We start from the raw sequence: 24,414 nt of genomic DNA on the forward strand, positions 1-24,414 counted from the left end.
GTAATTGATGACATGCTTATTCTCTAACATTCCTTTTATGTTACTATTGTACTTTGGAAACAGAATAAAAATCGATTGATATTATTCAAAGCTAGGAAATTTAATAATTAGTTGAATCAACTTAAAAAAATAGTTGCAAACCTTTGAAAGACTTTCTTCTTATTCTAAATGTAGATAATTCTTATAATAAAATGGCTGGATAACTAAGAGATTTGTGTACACAGGGACTACATATTGAACATCTTTGTAATCTAACTATGATGTTCACATAATAGATGCTCAATACATGTAAGGTCAAATGAGCCTAACAGAAATATTTCATGTATACATTTTGATGTATAAGTTATTGTTGTTGGTAGGTGCCATCGAGTTGGTTCTGACTTGTAGAGACCATACTTACAGCAGAACAAAACACTGTCTGGTCCTGCACCATCCTCACAATAGTTGTCATACTTGAGCCCATTGCTGCAGCCGCTGTGTCAATCCGTCTTGTTGATGATCTTCCTATTTTTCACTGGCCTTCTTCTTTACCGAGCATGACGTACTTCTCCAGCTACTGATCCCTCCTAATAACGTGTCCCAAGTGTGTGTGACGTAGTCTCCCAATCCTTGCTTCTAAGGAGTATTCTGATTGTACTTCTTCCACAACAGATATATTTCTTCTTTTGGCAGTCCATGGTACACTCAATATTCTTTGTCAACACCACAATTAAAAGTCATCAATTCTTCTTTGGTCTTCCTTATTCATCATCTAGCTTTCCCATACATATGAGCAATTGAAAACACCATGGCTTGGATCAGGCGCACCTTGGTCTTCAAGGTGACATCTTTGCTTTTCAACACTTTAAAGAGGTCCTTTGCAGCAGATTTGCCCAATGCAATGTGTCGTTTGATTCCTTGACTGCTGCTTCCATGGGTGTTACTTTTGGACCCAAGTAAAATGAAATCCTTGATAATCTCAGTGTTTTCTCTGTTTATCATGATGTGGCTTCTTGGTCCAGTTGTGAGGACTTTCGTTTTCTTTACATTGAGGTGTAATCCATACTGAAGGCTGTGGTTTTTGATCTTCACCCATAAGTGCTTCAAGTCTTTTTCCCTTTCAGCAAGCAAGGTCATATCATCTGTGTAAGCAGGTTGTTAATGAGTCTTCCTCCAATCCTGATGCCCTGTTCTTCCCTATTGTCCAGGTTCTTGGGTTATTTGCTCAGCATACAGATTGATTAGGTATGGGGAGAGGATACAACCCTGACACACACTTTTCCTGACATTAAACCCCGAAATATCCCCTTGTTCTGTCCGAACAACTGCCTCTTGATCTATGTACAGATTCCTCATGAGCACAATTAAGTGTTCCGGAATTCCCGTTCTTCGAAGTTATCCATAATTTGTTATGATCCACACAGTCAAATGCTATTACTGGTGGCATAGCCTCTGGCATCACCACAACACGTGAGGCCTCACAGTATGACAAACTGACAGTCGCGTGGGAGTGATATATAAGAGATACCTTTAAAACAAAGAGATAGTTCAGAAATAGACACAAATTTATGTTTATGTCTATTACAATCTTTTAATTCAGAAAGTTTTTTATATGAGAAGACATCCTTAAATGTGGATCTATGTTTACTCCTCCGTGATTGCCCCTGAAGACCAGACTTGAATTGCTGATCTTCTAGCTGTGTGTACTCTGCTGACCATCAGCATCAGAATCAACAGATATAGTTTGTTAAAAATGTGGATTCTGGGGCTCATCAAATTGCACTGGATTCGAGGGAATCTGCCTTTGTGTAAAATGTCTCCATTTTACCAGTAAACACAGGTAGAGGATCAGGTGTACTGATTGCTATATCAACAGTCCCAAATTTACTAGATGAAAGCTCGGAACATTCTCTTTAACACAAACCTTATTTATAAAAACTAGCATCTATGTGGTGTTGAAGTTCTCATGGGGCACCACATAGATGCTACTGCAATTTAAATAAGATACACACAGGTAACAGATTTTTCACTAACAACAAAGACATACCTTTCACTTTCTCAGATAAATCATAGTTAATGCTCTGCAACCGTAAGAAAAGATTGTATTAGTAAGTAAGTTATATCTGAAAGTTGATATAAGAATTGTATGCTAGTAAACAAAAAAGACCCTAAAAACAAAACAAAACTCTGTAAAACCTTGTGATTTAGAAGAGGGAGGAATCATTTGCTATTAGTTGGAATGGTAAAGTTTTAGAACCCTGACCTTCATTGACACATTAACTGGGGGACCACACCAAGGTTTGCAGCCCTGCTTTCACACTGAGGACTAGCAACAAAAAAAAAAAAAACAAAAAAATTTTTTTTTTTTTTTTTGTTTAAAAGGTACTTTGAATTTGCCTACGGTTTCCCTGGGGTGTAAAGTTGAGGTATGCATAATTTGCATTCAAAGATATCTCAGGGTATTTTTGAATCTCACAATTTAGCAAATTCAATTATTGTAATCCAACAGCTAGCGAGTCAAAGATCAGTAGATTTAGGCTTTTTTTTCTCCATTTCTTCCTATCAAACTAAGAAGCAGATGAAAGAACTTGGCAAGGCCCTTACCATGGCAGGTTTTTTATTTTTTATTTTTTAATTTTGTTGCTGTTACTGTTTTTAATCACTGAAAAGGAACTGAAGAAAATTCAGATATTTCTCTATCATCTCTTCATGCAGGTAGACAAAAATGTTCTGAACAATTACGTTTCAAATAACCCACTGAAATTTTCTGAGTAGTCAGCACCAGCAATAGATAACAAATGCTTAAAATCTCTAAACTTATTAAATCAGAATCTCCAAAGCCATTTTCTCACAGTGACGACCTCAGTCTAGTTGATGAGTACCCATTTGAAATGATTTTCTCCTTTTAAATAAATACATTCACATTTTATGGTATATTGTTATTTGCTAATAAATTCTCTATCTCAAAAAGAATCGAAGGGAAAATAAAGTTGTGATAAACCCTGTGTACATTAATTTTGACCATTTTAGCTTACTAAACTTTAAATATTCATTTTTCCTACTTAAACCAAACCCAGTGCCGTCGAGTCAATTCCGACTCATAGCGACCCTACAGAACAGAGTAGAACTGCCCCATAGAGTTTCCGAGGAGTGCCTGGCGGATTTGAATTGCCGTCCCTTTGGTTAGCAGCCATAGCACTTAACTGCTACACCACAAGGGTTTCCTTTTCTTACTTAATAAAATAGACGTATCAGTGCCCTTGACTAAAATCATATTTGATCTTATTCTTACTCATTTAAACAACTAAAAACACTGCTCATATTCTCCAAATGGCTGTCACTTTTGTTTTTTACTTCAGAGTTCTATACTTGTTTTAAAATTACTTTTAAAACTTACGTTAAAATGTATATTTAAAAATTAAGACTAACATATTTTGCCTCATGGCACATCTTAAATAAGCCATGCATGCGTTAGTACATATAGAGAAAAAAGTTTCAGGCAGAATCTCATTTAATCTTAATATACCCATTAGCCCAGTTGATTCCAACTCATAGTGACCCTTTAGGACAGGGTAGAGCTGCCACATAGTGTTTCCAAAGGGGGGCCTGATGAATTTGAATTGCCAGCCTTTTGATTAGCAGCTGTAGCTCTTAGCCACGATGCCACCAGGGTTTCCGATCTTAGGATAGATAAAATTAATTGCAAATTGAGTAATTTCTCAATGACTTAACTAGTATAATGCTGATATGTATAAGTGGAGAAGGGAATCAAAATAGTTACTGCCTCTTTCAATGGTATTCCAATACTTGTTTCAATCATTTAATTTAACTCCACCTTTCTCTTCCTGTTTGATGAGTTCTTGTTTGCTTTTACATGTGAAAAAAATCTAAGAAGTCAGGGAAACCTGGGCAGGGAGGATAATAGTAATACATAACTCTTAGAGTAGCTGTGGTGAAGTACCTAGAATAGGATAAAATGAGTAAGGCACTCAGTGAGTTTTAGTTGTAAGTTTTTTTGTTAAAAGTGATTTTAAATATGGCAAGATTATATTTTAAGTAAGGAGCCCTGGCGTGGCAATGCTTAAGTGCTCGGCTGCTGACCAGTGGCTCCATAAGAGAAAGACCTGGCAATCTGCTTCTGTAAAGATTACAGCCTAGAAAACCCTATGGGGCAGTTTTACTCTGCCACGTGGGGTCACTATGAATCGAAATGGACTCCATAGCACCTAACAACAACATATTTTAGGGAAAGAAATGGATGTAAACCCTGTCTTTTATCAGTTTGATTTCTATTGACTTGTAACAATCTCTAAAATTTAATATTTTTTCAAGGGACACAAGTGTAAGTTGCTCTGGTGTTCCTTTTCCTTTATACATGTCATTTTATTGTCAGTCATTAAGGTAGCAAGGAAGTTATCTACCACTAAAAAAACACTATTACCAGAAAATTCTGTTTATTCTTTCACGTCTTCTCATCTTCTCAGAGCTGCATTAAGGTGATTTTAAACATGTCACTGCTTCAGAGTTACCCCCCCAACACACACACACACACACACACACACACGCACACACACACCAGCATACCCCATCCTTCTAGGACCCTCTCAGGTGACTCATCCTTACTATTTCAGTGCTACTTGTACTGTTTGAACAAGTCAAATACTCTCAGGGAAATATTAGTTATATGTTTATGGTATTTGATATCATTTATACTGGGAAAAAGGAGCAAAATACACTTGCATTTACTATTGTTATTTGGAAATAAAAACATACTGCCTTTTTTTCCTCTACAGATACCTATGAAAGAGAACTGTATTTCATGGTACAATTTAATTTTAATAAGGTATGTATTCATGTGGGATCATTTAGGTATAATTGTGTAAAATAATATTTGAAGTTTTATTGCATGCTTATTGTATAAAATACGTCATTTCAAATATATAATAAGTAATTTGCTATACTATTAAATACCTTTTTGTTTTTTGCCAGTCTATTTTTTAAAAAGATTCAGTTATTTTTGCAAAAGAAAAATACACATTATCTGTTTTTCTTTTTCTTCATAGACCAGTTTGACAAGCACTATACTGAAAGATGGCTATGTGAATACAAATGAAATGAGGCTTGGATTAATCAATGTATGGGGAAAAGGAAACACTCCTGTCAATGAAGTTAATCTCGTATATAATGGAAATAAAGAGTTTCTTACATTTACCCAAGAGGTAGACAAGGAGGTAAGTGACATAAAAATATTTTGTTAAATTCAACTATTTAAAAAATTTAAATAAATTTCTTATATTTTTCAGCCCTGAAGAAACATAATTATGGGTTAACTAAGATCTTTCTCTTTTATTTATTTTCATTAACTTTCTGTCTTTAATAAACTCATAAAAATCAACCTGATGACATCTATTTTGTAATTATCTTGACAAAATTAAAACTTACATTCAACTTCTATGATAACTGTTAACCCAATATGGAAAGTGCCTCAGAAATCATTTTTTTCAAAACTTAAATGTTCACATTTAAACATTTATTATGTCTTCAATAAAGTATATTTGAAAGTCCTTGCAAAATTAATAAAACTGCCCATGTAGTATACAAATATAGAACACTAACAAGGAGCCTCAATTCTTGTGGTAAAGTCAATTGCTGCCCGTAGTTAGCTTTTTACTTAAATAGAATTTAGTTCTCCTTTTTCTCTCCAATTAAATACAAATATTCAAGTAATCAATCCCTTAAGCTCCTCTCAGGTCTCAAGTCTGTGAATTTCAAACAACATATCTTCTAGAAAACAGCTGCTACAAGTCTTTGATCCAAGTTTAAGACTTTATCTGCATTGCTCAAACTGTCTTTGAGTTTGCATGTACACATTTATGTTTAAGGTTGGATAAAAACAACTGTTAAACAGGCAATCATGTTAGATGAAAACTTTAACATTTGCAAAATAGCCAGTTTAGGGGGGGAAAGTGTATCCTGGACACGATTTTAAGTTCTTATAGATTTTATTGGATGTTAGAGTTGGGAGAGCCATAGAGGCCATTTCCTTCACTTAACACTTAACACTTGTTCTACTGTTACTGCTATTCTGTAGGCAAATGGTAATTACCCTTTCATATGAAATCCTGTCTTTCTTAATATTTTAGCATTAAAATATCTCCTATTTTTTGGAATTTTGACAAGATTGGGAAACTAGTGTAGTATTTGTTATGTCCTTCCTCGGTAAAATGAAAGTTGATGACCTAGTGCCTCACACTCACTTTTTTTCCTTTTTAAAATTTTCCTGGTTTATAAAATTCTACAGTAAGGGAATCACTGATTTAGTCCAGTGGTTTTATGTGAAAGCCCTGGAAATGGAGCCCTGGAAAAGGGAAATTAATTTAAGTATAAATAGCCGATGATTATCAACCAAATTAGAACACGGTTTTGTCTCACTGTTCAGTGTTTAATCAAATTTTTAAAAACTTTTGACTTTTACTCTGAAAATAAAGTAAATAAAATCATCTGAATGTCAAAAATACTTTAACCTGTTGAGTATTATCTCAAGTTAATTTTGACCAAATACTTGCCATAAAAACATACTACTTAAAAATAAAAATATTTTCTCTTTTTATCAAACACGTTTGTCTGTCAATTTGTTGTACTGTGGAGACTTGCGTGTTGCTGTGATGTTGGAAGCTATGCCACCAGTATTCAGACACTGGCAGGGTCACCCATGGCAGACAGGTTTCAGCTGAGCTTCCAGACAAAGACAGACTTAATTGCTCTAGCCATAAGAATTTTGAAACTTTCTTACAACACAATCGTACCTAGTTGGTCTTTGTAGAAGTTGTTAAGAGCTATGCTGCTTTTCAGTCTTGATATAAAGGAACTAGCTTAGGTATTGGTATAGGACGGATCAGTTTCAAACCTAGTTAATGGATATTGAGTAAATCATTTAACTCTTCTGTTTTAAACTCCATATTTCAAGAAGTCATGTGGAAAGAGTAAAGTAATAGAAACAAAAACAGTTGGTGAATAGTCTCAGTTTTCACTGTCTTTTGACAAGCCACTCTAACTGGGATTTATAGACATCATCTGTGAAATGGGTGGGTTGAATGAGATTATTACTCAAATGGTTGTGAACTTCCAGAAATAAAAATTCATCTACATGAATAAGATAAACAAGATTTATTTTAAAAAAAAGTTGTTTATGGAGATAATCTTCATTAAAAGGAATGTGATTCTGATTAAACAATTAAATTATTTATTTATTTATTTATTTTTTAGATATTAGTTATTGATCTGAAAACAAATAATGTTATTCTGGATCAACCAATAGAAATCTACTGGTCATGAAGATCACCATCAACACCAGCTCTCAAAGGGAAATTAATTTACATCTGGACTCAAGTTTCACCGCACTTAAAATTTTACCTTTATCTAAATATTATAACAAATGTAAAATGATGTGAATACTAATTTTTTATATTAATGTGGTCTGTATTCAAGTTTTTTATAACAGTTTTTAACAGTTTAGTTCCCCTTATAAAGTATCAGCCATGAATATAAACTGGTTATTAATATACATATGTGAGTAACTAAGATATAATTAAAATAAAAAGGTGATCTTAAAAAAAGTAAGTGAAATTTTTGTGGTATTATAAATTGTGTACAATATTTTCTTCAATGTTGATTAGATTTAAGTTATTTAATAGCAGTTGTCACCAGATTTAATTATTCCTGAGTATGTAAATTCAGATGAGAAACAGAAGATAAAATGTATTTAAGTATATAAAAAGTACATGATCTTTTTATTTTTCTAAAGGAGATCCAGATTTCTTTTAATAGGCTTAGTTTTATATACAGGAGAAAAAACATTTTGGTCTATTCTATTTAGTAAGTTGAATAAATTATCCTGGATCATTCATTCAGGAGGACTCTCAAAATTGTGACCTAGGCTAGTTTTTACTGGTCTTTTGTTGTTGTTTGTTTGTTTTGTTTACATTTAGGTTGTTTTTAATATATTTAATCAGCTAATTATCTATGAATTAACATATTTTTTTCTAGAAATCATTATATTGGCTTGTTGTTAAATGAAATATTTAAGACAATATATAACTCACAAGGACCAGGGAAAATAATAATACTTATTATTTAATTTACTGCCAAGAAATTTTATAGCCATTGAGGTGAATTAGCAAAATTAGCATAAATTTAAAAACTAAATGCAGAACCCAAAGCAGTGTGGATGGGATTAATAAATAAACTGGTTTTTGAAATAAGTAGTCAATATTGGAAGGCAATCATATAGTTTTCAGTGAAATTAAGTCTGCATATTCCCTTTGACCTGGAGTTCCACCCTTGAGATGCTTTCATACGGGCAGAACAAGAGGTGTATACAAGGATATTCAATACTTCTTTCTGAGAAAGAAAAAAAAATAATAACAACCATTAACTGTTGTCAGCTGGAAGTTGGTTTAGATCTAAGAGTAGACCGTGATGGTGTTCTCTTGAGAATAATCAATTTCACAGAACACCAATATTTTTTTGACTAGATATGTCTTTCTGATATCTTTTGAGTAACAGGCATAATTGCCTAAGGTAGTAAAGAAGTGGAACTAACCTGCCCTGGTAGGGCTAGTAATGACATTACCTTTTACAGGGCCTAAGTACTTTCCTAAAAAGAAATTTTGGTCCCCAGTCTGACCTCTAAGTTAGTTAAAGCATACTAACTAATTAACTCATTCCCGTTGAGTAGATTCCAACTCATAGCGCCCCTATAGGACAGAATAGAACTGCCTCGTAGGGTTTCCAAGGAGTGGCTGGTGGAATCAAACTGCTGACCTTTTGGTTAGCAGTCGAACTTGTAATCAGTGTTCCACCAGGGCTCCAGTTAAAACATGTTACCCTTAAATATAAGGCTAACTGGTGCAGTGTGGTCATTAATACATCAATTGAATTTAGTTTTCCATGTCATCTTTCATATGTAACAGTGTGAGTGGCTTTTAGGTATAAGTCTTAAGAAGAAATGATGTTATGTGTGTTTAGTTATCCATGCATATAAAAATGAATTATCTGTACTTGTATTTCCCAAACAACCTGAGCAGACATGCTTACAATCTGTACCACTACTATTTCACCAGGTAATACCTCTAACAAGCATACTAACTTTCTCTTGTCTGGGCAAGGAATGACTGACTGCCTTACCTTGGGACCTACAAGTTATGAAAACACCTTCCCTCCTATATTAGTTTTCTGTTGCTGCATTACGAATTACCACAAATTTAGCAGATTAAAACAACAAGGATTTATTATCTCACAGTTTCCATGGGTCAGGAGTCCAACCATAGCTTAGCTGAGTCTCCTGCTTAGGGTCTCACAGGCTACAATCAAGGTGTTGGCCAGGCTGTGTTCTCATCTGGAAAATGGGCTGCAGAGGAATTCTATTCCAGACTCATTAGGTGGTTGGCAGAATTTAATTTCTTGCATCTGTATGATTGAGGGTCCAGCTTGTTGTTGGCTGGAGGCCACTGTTACATCTGAGAGGCAGTCATCAGCTCCTAAAGGAGTTCCTTGCCACGTGGGCAACTTACTTCATCAAGGTAGCAAGGAGAATCTCTAGAGCAAGTTGGCTAGTAGGATGGAGTCATATCGTAACATAATCGTCAGGGGAGTCAAATCCTATGAACTTGGCTATATTCTATTTGGTAGAGCACATCACACATTCTGCCCACACTCATGGGGAATTAAATTGCAAAAATACCAGGAGGTGAGGGTTAGAGTGGCCACCTTGAAGTCTATCTGCCACACTCCCAAAACTTATCTATGAGCAAAACCCTTGCTTGACTTCTGAAAAAACTCTTCCCTTTGGTAGCAGACTCCTCTTTCTTTTTCTCGCATCTTGGATAAATGGGAGGCAGTCGTAACGTATGTTGAATTTTATTTGCATTTGTGACATATTTGTGTAATAGCTGCCTTATTTGAATGAAAAAGAACAATATTTTTCTTTGACCATTTAGACTGTAATTAACGTTAGACCTTAATCAAACTGTATCAATATCCATCATTAGTGAAAGGAATAAGTTAAATGTATTGTCTGCTCATGGTGAAAAACTACACAGCAATTTGAAAACCCAAACAAGATTCTACGTATTGCAACAAGGGATTCTACACATTATGGTTAATTTTTTTCAAGAAAAAAATAAATAATAATATTTTTCTTCAATACTTTTATGTAAATATTTTTAAAACACTCCTGCAAAATATCTGTATTTTCCACAGAATCGCATAAATAAATCTGAGGTCGCTAAATTGGATGGACTTAGATACATGAGAATAGTTGCCTGATTGCGAAAAAGAAAGGGCCTGGGGATGGGAAATGAAGAGGAGATCATGAATAAATAGAATATAAAACAGAGATGTGTTTTGCACAAACAGACAACTATAGCATGTGAATCAGTTCTCCCTATATGACCTTAAAGAGAGAGGGAGAGTATTACATGAAAGAAGAAATAATGTTGTTGTTGTTAGCTGCCATGGCATCAGCCCCTGACTTACGGTGACCCCATGTACAACAGAACAAAGCTCTGCACAGGCATGTGCCATCCCCATGCTTGGTTGTGAATCAGACTATTGTGATCCATAGAGATTTTCTGAAGTAAATCACAGGCTTTTCATCTTAGTCTGTCCTAGTCTGGAAGTTTCACTGAAACCTGTTCAGCATCATAGCAAAACACAAGCCTCCTCTAACAGACAGGTGGTGACTGCACATGAGGTGCATTGGCTGGGAATTGGACTTGGGTCTCCCACATGGGAAATGAGAATTCTATCATTGAAACACCAGTACACTCAAAGGAAAATTAACTCACATTAAAAATACTGTCCAAGTAATGTGAGGAACTAGGGCTTGAATCTGGAAATATTTAGCCATCATAATAGAATACTATACTAAAAAAAAAAAAAAAATCAGTATAAATCAGATTATGTTATTCTCCTATGTAAAAATTGGCCATGGCTTTGCATTACGCTTAAAAAAAAAAAATTCAAATACCTCGCCTCTGCCCATATGATCTTATATGATCAGTATAATATTTTTCTAATAATGTATTCACTTTGGGGAACAAAAATTTTGACTAAAACTCTCATACACGACTAAGAACTTTATCATGTTTATAAGAAGTCCAAGGACTAGTGCCGGGTAATTCCCTAACTCTTCAATATACCATAGAACCATATTCTTTCCATCTTTCATATATCATCCTCAGGTTGGTAGACAAATGGTTGCAAGAGTCTTCGGCCCCATATCCAGCCACAATCATGTCTATAGCAGTGCTGTCCAGTAGAAATATAATGTGGTCCACAAATGTGAGTCACATATGAAATTAAAAAAAAAAATTTAGGGGACTCATTAAAAAAGTAAAAAAGCTTGAATTTAAAGTCTGATTCTAATCTTTAATGGTGTTGTAATCTTGGATAATTTACTCTGATTTTCAGTTTCTTCCTCTCAACTTTAGTAAAAATAAAATAAATTTATATATAAAAAGCATCTTGTATCTGAAGGATCTCAATAAATTTTAAATTCCACTTGCAGACAAGTTGAAGTTACAAGGATGTCTATGTCTAAGGATAAACATCTCTAGAAGGCACACGGATTACAAATTGTAAAAAAAAAAAACCTCCTTAGTGACTCATCCTTTCTTTCTGCTTGTGTAGCTCTGTGTATGTGTAGAGAGTGATATCTGAGACATATTTTTGCCTATCCTCATTGTCCATAGGTAGTGACTAGTGGCACTGTTTCCAAGCACACATTTGTTGTTAATATATCTATGTCTATGTTCATATCTATTCATTCACTCTCTTCCCTAGTGACTCACAAGTACCAATGTGACCAATCTGACTTAAGTATTAAGAAGATTAAATTAGTGATAATTACACCAAGGACCCCCACGTGTCTGTCAGTTTGTCATACTGCGGGGGCTTGCGTGTTGCTGTGATGCTGGAAGCTATGCCACCGGTATTCTGATACCAGCAGGGTCACCCATGGAGGACAGGTTTCAGCTGAGCTTCCAGGCTAAGACAGACTAGGAAGAAGGACCCAGCAGTCCACTTCTGAAAACGATTAACCAGTGAAAACCTTATGAATACCAGTGGAACATTGTCAGATATAGTGCTGGAAGAGGAGCCACCCAGGTTGGAAGGCACTCAAAAGATGACTGGGGAAGAACTGCCTCCTCAAAGTAGAGTTGACCTTAATGGCGTGCGTGGAGTCAAGTTTCAGGACCTTCATTTGCTGATGTGGCAGGGCTCAAAATGAGAAGAAACAGCTACAAACATCCATTAATAATCGGAACCTGGAAAGTACGAAGTATGAATCTAGGAAAATTGGAAATCATCAAAAATGAAATGGAATACATAAATGTCGATATCCTAGGCAGTAGTGAGCTAAATGGATGGGTATTGGCCATTTTGAATCAGACAACCATATAGTCTACTATGCTGGAAATGACAACTAGAAGAGGAATGGTGTTGCATTCATCATCAAAAAGAACATTTCAAGATCTATCCTGAAGTACAACGCTGTCAGTGATAGGATAATATCCATATGCCTACAAAGAAGATGAGTTAATATGACTATTATTCAAATTTACGCACCAACCACTAGGGCTAAAGATGAAGAAATAGAGGATTTTTATCAGCTGCTGCAGTCTGAAATTGATGGAACATTCAATCAAGATGCATTGATAATTACTGGTGATTGGAAAGCGAAAGTTGGAAACAAAGAAGAAGGATCAGTAGTTGGAAAATATGGCCTTGGTGATAGAAATAATGCCAGAAATTGAAGATAGAATTTTGCAAGACCAATGATTTCTTCATAGCGAATACCTTCTTTCACCAACATGAACGGTGACTATACACATGGACCTTGCCAGATGGAACACGCAGAAATCAAATTGACTACATCTGTGGAAACAGACGATGAAAAAGCTCAATATCATCAGTCAGAACAAGGCCAGGAGCCCACTGTGGAACAGATCATCAATTGCTCATATGCAAGTTCAAGCTGAAACTGAAGAAAATCAAAGCAAGCCCAGGAGAGCCAAAATAGGACATTGAGTATATCCCACCTGAATTTAGAGACCATAGGAAGGATAGATTTGACTCATTAAACACTAGTGACCAAAGACCAGAAGAGTTGCAGAAGGACATCATCCATGAAGAAAGCAAGAGTTCATTGAAAAGACAGGAAAGAAAGAAAAGAACAAGATGGATGTCAGAGGAGACTTTGAAACTTGCTCTTGAGCTTCGAGCAGCTAAAGCAAAAGGAAGAATTGATGAAGTAAAAGAACTGGACAGAAGATTTCAAAGGGCCTCTCGAGAAGACAAAGTAAAGTACTATAATGACACATGCAAAGAGCTGGAGATGGAAAACCAAAAGGGAAGAACACGCTTGGCATCTCTCAAGCTGAAAGAACTGAAGAAAAAATTCAAGCCTCGAGTTGCAATTGTGAAGGATTCCATGGGGAAAATATTAAAAGATGCAGGAAGCATCAAAAGAAGATGGAAGGAATACACAGAGTCATTATACCAAAAAGAATTAGTTGATACTCAACCATTTCAAGGGGTGGCATATGATCAGGAACCAATGGTACTGAAAGAAGAAGTCCAAGCTGCTCTGAAGGCATTGGCGAAAAACAAGGCTCCAGGAATTGATGGAATATCAACTGAGATGTTTTAACAAACACATGCAGCACTGGAGGTGCTCACTCATCTATGCCAAGAAATATGGAAGACAGCTTCCTGGCCAGCTGACTGGAAGAGACCCATATTTATGCCTATTCCCAAAAAGGTGACCGAACCGAATGCAGAAATTATAGAACAATATCATTAATATCACAGACAAGCAAAATTGCTGAAGAACATTCAAAAACTCCTGCAGCTATATATTGACAGGGAACTGCCAGAAATTCAGGCCAGTTTCAGAAGAAGACATGGAACCAAAGGTATCATTGCTAATGTCAGGTGGATCCTGGCTGAAAGCAGAGAATACCAGAAGGATGTTTGCCTGTGTTTTATTGACTATGCAAAGGCATTCGGCTGCGTGGATTATAACAAATTATGGATAACATTGCGAAGAATGGGAATTCCTGAACACCTAATTGTCCTCTTGAGGAAACTTTACACAGATCAAGAGGCAGTTGTTCGGACAGAACAAGGGGATACTGATTGGTTTAAAGTCAGGAAAGGTGTGCGTCGGGGTTGTATTCTTTCACCATACCTATTCAATCTGTATGCTGAGGAACAGGGCATCAGGATTGGAGAAAGACTCATTAACAACCTGTGTTATACAGATGACACAACCTTGCTTGCTGAAAGAGAAAAGGACTTGAAGCACTTACTAATGAAGATCAAAGACCACAGCCCTCAGTAAGGTTTGCATCTCAATGTAAAGAAAACAAAAATCCTCACAACTGGACCAATGCGCAACATCATGATAAACAGAAAAAATTGAAGCTGTCAAGGATTTCATTTTACTTGGATCCACAATCAACAGCCATGGAAGCAGCAGTCAAGAAATCAAAAGACGTATTACATTGGGTAAATCTGCTGCAAAGGACCTCTTTAAAGTGTTGAAGAGCAAAGATGTCACCTTGAAGGCTAAGGTGTGCCTGACCCAACCCGTGATATTTTTAATCGCATCATATGTATATGAAAGCTGGACAATGAATAAGAAAGACCAAAGTAGAATTGACGCCTTTGAATTGTCGTGCTGGTGGAAAATATTGAATATACCATGGACTGCCAAAAGAAAGAACCAATCTGTCTTAAAAGTACAACCAGAATGCTCCTTAGAAGCAAGGATGGTGAGACTGCATCTTACATACTTTGGACATGTTGCCAGGAGAGATCAGTCCCTGGAGAAGGACATCAAGCATGGCAAAGTACAGGGTCAGCGGAAAAGAGGAAGACCCTCGCCAAGGCGGACTGACACAGTGGCTGCAACAACAAGCTCAAGCCTAACAATGATTGTAAGGATGGCGCAGGACCAGGCAGTGTTTCATTCTGTTGTGCATAGGGTTGGTATGAGTCAGAACCAACTTGACGACACCCAACAAGAACAACAACACCAAGGAGACTCACTTTGCAGTAAACCAAAATAAGATGACCAGTGAGTCAAAAACTCTTACATATTTTATATTTTAAATCCATCTTCAGTTTGTTATTACCACTCTGTTCTTGTTCAGATCCTCATTACTTCCAACTAAGACCATTTTTTCAGAGTCTCCTAAGCATTCATCCTTGCTTCTGACCTCATCTCTTCCAAGCTGTTCCAATTGTCACATAATTTGATATAAATCTAAAACACAAATCTTAACATTTCATTTTCCTGGCAACACTTTTTCAGTGATTATCCTCAAATAAAATCCAGACATCTCACCATTATATACAAGCCATAACTGTATGTGGGTGTGGTGAGTCGGAGGCAAAACTTGTAAAGCTCTACTGGGCAACATGATAAAAAATGAATATATGGAAAGATGTATTTTAATAAAAAGGTTTAATTTTAACCTAATTCCCCACACTCGTTTTATTTAAAAAAAAAATTTTTATGTAAAATTATTCTTTCTGCCTTGTTCTCTCAACAAATGACTATTAATATTTGATATTTAAACTTTAGTATCAAGTTAATGAGTATGATTTCCTAACTCCTTAGAGTTAAATTAGTTCTCTCTTCCTCCATGTTGCCACAATATTTGTTATATTACATTGTTGTGTCACTGTATTGAAATCGACTATGTTTTCCAACCAGACTATGAAGTTTTGAGGCCAAAGAACAGAAATTGCCTTCCTTCTTACAGTGTCTACTGTCTAACTCATTACAGGGACACAGTGGTAGGTGCTAATAAATGTGTTGAGTAAGTAAATAAAAGCATGATGAAGGTCAAAAAATGATTTAACGATAGAGAAGATAAACAGATTCTCCATTAAGGCTTAATACTGTAGCTACAACAAAGAAGAGGTGAATAAGATATAGAGGAAATAAGATGTAAGTCTTAATTTCTGAGTCCAGAAAATTGCCCAGAGAAGAGGACAAACAAGCCAAAAGTAAAAAAGGCCAATCTTGCGTCCTTTTGTCCCAATCCCAGTGCTTAAAAGCACATAGTGGAGAGGAGGGCATTTTATACTTTGAGGTTTAAAAAAAAAAAAGCAATGAACTTGAACAATTCCTGCCTCCCTCACCATCGGTAATTTTGAGAAGAAACCCATTTTCAGTATATTCTCAACATCAGGGATTGGAAGCTGTGAACAGGCAGAGAAAAGATCTGGCTTGCACTTCTGAGGTTCTTTTAGCTCCTAGATAGTAAATACGTGTCCCCTGATGCCCAGTGTGGCAATAGAAAGGAGACCCAATTCTTCACTGCGGAGAGGCTATGTAGGAGCTGGATAGAATAGGGAGCAAAGATTGAAAGAGAAGCCCTGTGTCAGCAAAAGCTAAGAGGGCCTCAGAGCCTGAGATAGATTTAAAAAAAAAAAAAATTAGATATCTCTGTTCAAGCTATTCTTTCCTTGAATAACCATAATTTGGCACAATATATTTGTTTTAGGCACAATACATCACAAATTTTCTCAGTCCGTTTCCTTTGTGTATATCTTACTGGGCGGACTTGGGTGAGTGAAAAAACATAAAGGGTGAATTTAAGTGCGTTGATTTTCAAGTTATATCATTTATTAACAATGTTAATAAATTTTATAACAACTTTATTGAAATATAATTAACATGCCATGATATTAAAGTGTACAAACCTGTGGCTTTTATTTTCGTGAAATTGTGTAGCCTTCACCACTATCTAATTTTAAAATGTTTTCATCATTTCTAAAACAATTCTTACCCATTAGCAGCCATATCTCATTCTCTCCTCCTTCCAGGCCCTGGCAACAACTAACTTACTTTCTGTCTCTGTAGATTTGTCTATTCTGACATCTCATATAAAATGGAATAATACCATCATATATGGTCTTTTGTGACTGGGTTCTTTCACTTAGCATAATGTTTTTAAGGCTCATTCATGTAGTAATTCATTTTATAAGTTTGAATAATATTACCTTTTACAGATAAATGAACATTATGTTTATCCGTTCTTCATTTGACAGACATTTGGATCAGGTCTATAGTTTGGCAACTATAAATAATGCTACTACGAATATTAGTGTACAACTTTTGGTCTGGATATATGTTTTCGTTTCCTTTAGGTGTATACCTAATGCTGGAGTTGGTGGTTTATATGTAACTCTATATTTAGCATTTTGAGGAACTTCCAAACTGTTTTCCAAAGTGGTTGCATCATTTTATATTCCCATAAGAAATATGTTTTCCAATGTGTTCACATCCTCACTAACACATGTTATTGTCTGTCTTTTTTATCATAGCCATCCTAGTGTGTGTGAGGGAGTCTTCAGGTTTTGGAAGTGGTTAACACGGCTGATTGCTAACCGAAAGATTGGAGGTTTGAGTTTATTCAGCGGCACCTTGTAAGAGGGCCTAGCAATGTACTCCAAAAAATCAGCCATTGAAAACCTTTTGGAGCACGGTTCTACTCTAACACAAATGGATTGCCATGAGTCGGAATCAACTCAATGCCAGCTAATTAGTCACTGTGAAGTGGTATCTCATTGTGGTTTTTATTTGCATTTTCCTGGTGATAAATGATGTTGAACATTTTTTCATATGCTTATTTTCTATTTGCATATCTTCTTTGGAGAAAGTCTATCTAAATCTTTGGCCCATAGTTAAATACAGTTGTCTTTTTTTACTGAGGCCCTGGTAGCACAGTGGTTAAGAGCTAGGGCTGCTAACCAAAATGTCAGCAGTTCAAATCTACCAGCTGCTCCTTGCAAACCCTATGGGAAGGTTTTACTCTGTCCTATAGGGCCTCTGTGAGTCAGAATCGATTCAACCACAACTGGCTTGGTTTTTTTGTTTATTATTGAATTGTAGGAATTTTCATATATTCTGAATAGAATTCTTATCAGATACATTATTTCCAAATATGTTCTCCTTTTCTGTGGGATGTTTTATTTATATTATTGGTGGTATCCTGTGATGCACAGGAGTTTTTAAATTGATGAAGTGCAATTTATATGTTTTAATTTGTCACTTTTACTTTTGGTGTTATATCTAATCTAAGGTCATGAAGTTTTACTTTTATATTTACTCCTAAAATTTTATAATTTTACTCTTACATTTAGGTCTATGATTCATTTTGAGTTAATTTTTGTATATGATGACAGTTAAGGGTCCAAATTCATTCTTTTGTATGTACATATCCAGTTGTTCCCCACCATCTATTGAAAATACTGTTTTCTCCAAGTTGAATTCTCTGGCACTTTTGTTAAAAATCAACTGACCATAAATGTATAGATTTATTTCTAGACTCTCAATCCTATCCATTGATTAATATGTCTATCTTTTTATCAGTACTACACTGTTTTGAATAGTGTACATTCGTAGTAAGTTTTGAAATAAGGAAGCATGAGTCCTCCAACTTTGTTCTTCTTTTTCAAGATTGTTTTGGTTATTCTAGTTCCATTACATTTCACTATGCAATCTAAGTTCAGCTTGTCAATTTCTTCAAAAATTCCTGGTTGGATTTTATTAGGAATTGTGTTGATCTGTAGCTTAATTTGGGAAATACTGCCATCTTAACCATGTCATTGTTCTTGTTGTTGTGTGCCTTTGAGTCAATTCTGACTCATAACAACTCTACAGTGTCTTTCAATTCATGAACATGTGATCTCTTTTCATTTATTTAGATCTTCTTTAACTTTTTCCAGCAATGTTTTGTAGTTTTCAATGTACAAATCTTGTTTCTTTCACTAATTTTAGTTCTAAGTATTTTTTTCCTTTTGACGATAGTGTAAATGGATTGTTTTCTTAATTTAATTTTCAAGTTGTTTATTACCATATTAATACTATAGAAATAAAATTGATTTTTTTTAAATTGTGTTTTAGGTGAAAGTTAACAGTACAAATTAGTTTCTATTCAAAAATTTGTAGACAAATTGTTTTTGTGACATTGGTTATAATCCCCACAATGTGTCAGCACTGTCTACCTTTTCCTTTACACCTACGGTTCCCCATGTCCATTCCTCCAGGTTTATTGTCCCTTCCTGCCTTCTTTGCTTTTCAGGCCGTGTTGCCTATCAGGTCTCCTATACTTGATTGAACTAAGAAGCATGTTCCTCACGTGCATTATTGTTTGTTTTATAGGCCTGTCTAATCTGGTTGAGAAGTGAATCTCAGGAGTGGCTTCAGCTCTGAGTTAGCAAGGTGTCTGGGGACCATAGTTTCTGGGGTCCCTCCCATTTCTGTCACACCAGTCAGTCTAGTCTTTTTTTTGTGAATTTGAATTTTGTTCTAATTTTTTTTCCCTTTGGAACCCTCTATTGTGATCTCATACAATATTTGTCCTCTTGTGATTGACTTATTTCACTCAGAATAATATCCTCCAGATTCATCCATGTTGTGAGATATTTTGCAGATTCATCATTGTTCTTTAACATTGCATAGCATTCCATTGTGTGTATGTACCGTAATTTGTTGATGGGCACCTAGGTTGTTTCTATCTTTTTGCTATTGGGAATAATGCATTAATGAACAAGGGTGTGCATGTGTCTATTCATGTGATGGCTTTTATTTCTCTAGGATGAATTTCTAGAAGTGGGATTACTGGATCATATAGTATTTCTATTTCTAGCTTTTTGAGGAGGTGCCATATAGTTTTCCATAGTGGTTACATTCACACCAGCAGTGCGTAAGAGTTTCAATCTCTCATAACCTCTACAATATATGTTATTTTTTAAATTCATGTCAGTAATATCAGGGTGAGATGGTATCTTGTTGTAGGTTTTTTTTTTTTTAAATAGAGAACAATGTTTATTAGTGGTTACCAGGGATGGGAGGGTGGGGAAAAGGAGGGGTTAGTGGTGATGGAATTATGTTTATTAAGGGTAGGGTTGCACAGCTGATTATCATAATTGCTGTTGCTAAGTTGTACACCTGTAAAAAGATGAATTAGCAAAAGTATGACAGATATATTTGCAAAAACAACAACAAAAAATAGCTGCTGAGGCTGCTTATGCACAAATAGAAACCTCCTGGGGGGGGGCCAAGATGGCTGACTAGGTAGAAGCTACTGTGGATCACTCTTGCAACAAAGACTCGGAAAAGCAAGTGAATTGATCATATACATGACTATCTATGAACCCTGACCATCAAACACAGAACTAAAGAGTTGACCTGAGTGGCAGGGGAGTGAAAAGCCGTACCCTGAAGCAGAGACTGCTTCTGGAACTGGCGTCCCACTCCACAGCCTTGAGCCCTCATGGTTCCCTGGTGCTGAATGGAGGGGCTGATTGCGACTTCCTGAGGCAGGGCAGGCACAGGACACAGCCCTAACCCCTAGCCCCTTGGGGTAACCTTGGTAGAGGCTCAGCCAGTGCAAGCAGACTGCACACTGACATGGCTAACGAGAGAATGAGCAACCATGGGGAAGGAGCTGCTGTTTTTGGAGCATGGAGCCAGCATCCCAGTCAGATAACCTTGGTGCCTGGCTTTGGATTGGGCTCAGGGGAGCTGAGCACAGCTTCCTGAGATGGCACAACCCCGGGACGCAGCCCTAGCCCCCTGAAGTGACCCCGGGGGAAACCCAGCCAGCACACGTAGGCAGGCCAATGATGCGGCTGGCAGGAAGAGAAGTCACCTGAAGGCACTTACTGGTTTTGGAGCCTGGAGTGCAGCTTCCCAGCTGGGGAAACTTGCACTGGGCTTTGGACTGGGAGAGGAGGAGATGACCATGGCTCCTGAGACAGCACAAGCACGGGACGCGGGTCTGACCCTCGGGGGCAATGTCGACCAAGCCAGCTCACACAGGCTACAGGCCCCTCCCCTCGGGAATCTCAGATAAAACAGTCTTCACCAAGCAAGATAAGTAACTTTGTCTATATTGCTGGGTGCTACTCTCTCCTATCTATCTGATCCCTCCTCTCCCTGCCCCAGGCATCTTCATTAACATTGGAATTTCCTGGGCCAGAGAGTGAAGTGCTCTGCGGTTTTTGTTTTTTCCTAACCCATTCTCCTGGCCTGAGAAAAGCAGCTACTAAAAACCCAGGGACGAAAAATCCTTCCCTGACTTCCCTAAACTGGAATAAAAATACAGAACTAGCTCCAGCCAAGCATATGAGATCCACAGTCTTTGGCTTTCATCCCTACAGGGAACAAGGTGGCTATTATAATGCAAAGGCAATTCTCATAGAGATCTGACTGTAATTGTTTTAGCTGATCACTGGAAAGACAAGTTTTCCAGGTCTGATATCTCTACCTATTAAACAGAGCCCTCACTGATCCACAATGGGGAACTGAGGGCTGAAGCTCCACCGAAACCACCTAGGCACCTGCCAAAGGGGTCAGAGGGCAGTGACACCTACCAATCCTTAGAGGTACAAGCATTCAGTGCCTAAGGTACAGCTACAGAGCCCACCCACCAAAGTACTTTAGGAATAGAGACACACCACCTCACTGGCTTGTGGGGGAAGGCTGTCAGCATCCTGCTCCCCCAGAGTGTGACCCCCTACTGCTACTAGAATCTGGTACACACAACTATCACCACTATTCCTCTAAGTTAATAGGTGACAGTCTACACCACACAACTGGTGACCCAAAATCAGAACACCTAAGCTGATTCTATTCAAGAATAGTGAATGGACTCTTAGGCTTATACATCTGGTAACAGCCCAACCAGCTGGTAATAGGACATAAGTGATTCAAAGGCTACAACAATCAAGACAGCACAATCTAGTAGCCCATCTGGGTACATTGAAACAAAATAAGACTAAGTAAGCAAATATAAAATAAATCATTACAATGTCTTTTGGATGGCTCAGAGACAGCAGTTGATATCAAACCACATAAAGAAGCAGACCATAATTGCTTCTACAACTCCCCAAATTAAAGAATAAAAATCTTTCCCAAATGAAGATACAATCCTGGAATTGCCAGATGCAGAATAGAAAAAACTAATTTACAGAATGCTTTAAGACATCAGGGATGACCTCAGAAATGAAATAAGGCAATCTACAGAAAAAGCCAAGGAACACACTGATAAAACAGTTGAAGAAATAAAAAAGATTATTCAAGAACATAGTGGAAAATTAATAAGCTGCAAGAATCCACAGAGAGACAGCATTCAGAAATCCAAAAGATTAACAGTAAAATTACAGAATTAGAATATTCAATAGGAAGTCAGAGAAGCAGTATCGAGCAACTGGAATGCAGAGTGGGGGAGGTGGAGAATAAGGCAATTGACACCAATATAGTTGAATAAAAATGAGATAAAAGAATTAAAAAAAAATGAAGAAACCCTAAGAATCATGTGGGACTCTATCAAGAATAACTTGCATGTGATTGGAGTTCCAGAACAGGGAGGGATAACAGAAAATACACGGAGAAAAGTTGAAGATCTGTTGGTAACATGAAAGACAAAAGGATATCTAGCCAAGATGCTCATCGAACCCCATATAAGATTGATCCAAAAAGAAAATCACCAAGACATATTATCAACAAAATTGCCAAAACCAAAGATAAAGAGAAAATTTTAAAAGCAGCCAGGGATAAAAGAAAAGTCACCTACAAAGGAGAATGAATAGGAATAATTTTGGACTACTCGGCAGAAACCATGCAGGCAAGAAGGCAATGGGATGACATATATATAGCACTGAAGGAGAAGAGCTGCCAGCCGAGGATCATATATCCTGCAAAACTCTCTCTCAAATATGAAGGTGAAATTAAAATATTTACAGATAAACTCAGGCATACAGAATTTGCAAAAACCAAACCAATGCTACAAGAATTACTAAAGAAAATTGTTTGGTCAGAAAATCAATAATATCAGATAGCAGCACAGCACAAGGTCACAGAAGAGAACATCCTGATATCAACTCAAAAAGGGAAATCACAAAGAAAAATTAAGATTAATTTTAAAAAGAAAAAAATGCTCAAAACAGGGAATCATTGGAGTCAATATGTAAAAGGTCACAATAATCAAAAAGAGAGACTAAATACAGGAAGCATAGATTTTCCATATGGAGAGGAAAACAAGGTGATATAGGACAATACAAGTTAGGTTTTTACTTAGAAAAATGGGGTAAATATTAAGGTAACCATAAAGAAGTCTAACAATTACATAATTCAAAATAAAAACCAACAGAAACGTAACCACTCAGCAAACATAAATTCAACTACTACGAAAATGAAGAACACACAATTTACAAAGAAAAACGTCTCAGCACAAAAAAGTAAGTGGAAAAACAAATTGTCAACAACACACAAAAAAAGGCATCAAAATGACACCACTAAACTCATACTTATCTATAATTATGCTGAATTTAAATGGATTAAATGCACCAATAAAGAGAGAGTATCACACTGGATAAAGAAACATGATCCGTCTATATGCTGTCTACAAGAGCCACACTTTAGACTTAGAGACACAAACAAACTAAAACTCAAAGGATGGAAAAAATATATCAAGCAAACAACAATCAAAAAAGAGCAGGAGTGGCAATATTAATTTCCGGCAAAAGAGACTTTAAGGTTAAATCCACCACAAAGGATAAAGAAGGACACTGCATAAGGATTAAAGGGACAGTTTACCAGGAAGATATAACCATATTAAATATTCATGCACCCAATGACAGGGCTGCAAGATACATAAAACAAACTTTAACAGAACTGAAAAGTGAGATAGACACCGCCTCAATTATAGTAGGAGACTTCAACGCACCACTTTCGGAGAAGGATAAGACTTCCAGTAAGAAGCTCGATAGAGACACGGAAGATCTAATTGCTACAATCAACCAACTTGACCTCATAGACTTATAGAGAACACTCCACCCAACAGTTGCAAAGGATACTTTTGTTTCTAGTGCCCATGGAACATTCTCTAGAAAAGATCACGTATTAGGTCATAAAACAAACCTTTGCACAATCCAAAACATCGAAATATTACAAAGCATCTTCTCAGACCACAAGGCTATAAAAGTTGAAATCAATAACAGAAAAATCAGGGAAAAGAAACCTAATACCTGGAAACTGAACAATACCCTACTCAAAGACATTAAAGAAGGAATGAAGAAATTCATAGAATCTAATGAGAATGACAACACTTCCTATCAAAACCTCTCGGACACAGCAAAAGCAGTGCTCGGAGGTCAATTTATATTGATAAGGGCACACATACATAAAGAAGAAAGAGCCAAAATCAGAGAACTGTCCCTACAATTTGAACAAATAGAAAGTGAGCAACAAAAGAATCCATCAGGCACCAGAAGAAAACAAATAATAAAAATTAGAGCTGAACTAAATGAATTAGAGAACAGAAAAACAATTGAAAGAATTAACAA

At 36.4% G+C, this 24,414-nt stretch overlaps 1 protein-coding gene across 1 annotated transcript in view; it reads left to right on the forward strand.

Moving 5' to 3' along the window:
* The window catches only part of SI (sucrase-isomaltase), a 100,733-nt gene extending 93,419 nt beyond the window's left edge, over positions 1 to 7,314 (forward strand). The window contains exons 45-47 of the mRNA XM_049867374.1: positions 4,773 to 4,822; positions 5,043 to 5,210; positions 7,246 to 7,314. Of these exons, the coding sequence (XP_049723331.1) occupies positions 4,773 to 4,822; positions 5,043 to 5,210; positions 7,246 to 7,314 (287 nt within the window). The remainder of the gene's footprint in view (positions 1 to 4,772; positions 4,823 to 5,042; positions 5,211 to 7,245) is intronic.
* Positions 7,315 to 24,414: the final 17,100 nt, after the last annotated feature.

The sequence above is a fragment of the Elephas maximus genome, chromosome 23 (genome assembly GCF_024166365.1).
Source record: "Elephas maximus indicus isolate mEleMax1 chromosome 23, mEleMax1 primary haplotype, whole genome shotgun sequence".
Lineage (NCBI taxonomy): Eukaryota > Metazoa > Chordata > Mammalia > Proboscidea > Elephantidae > Elephas > Elephas maximus.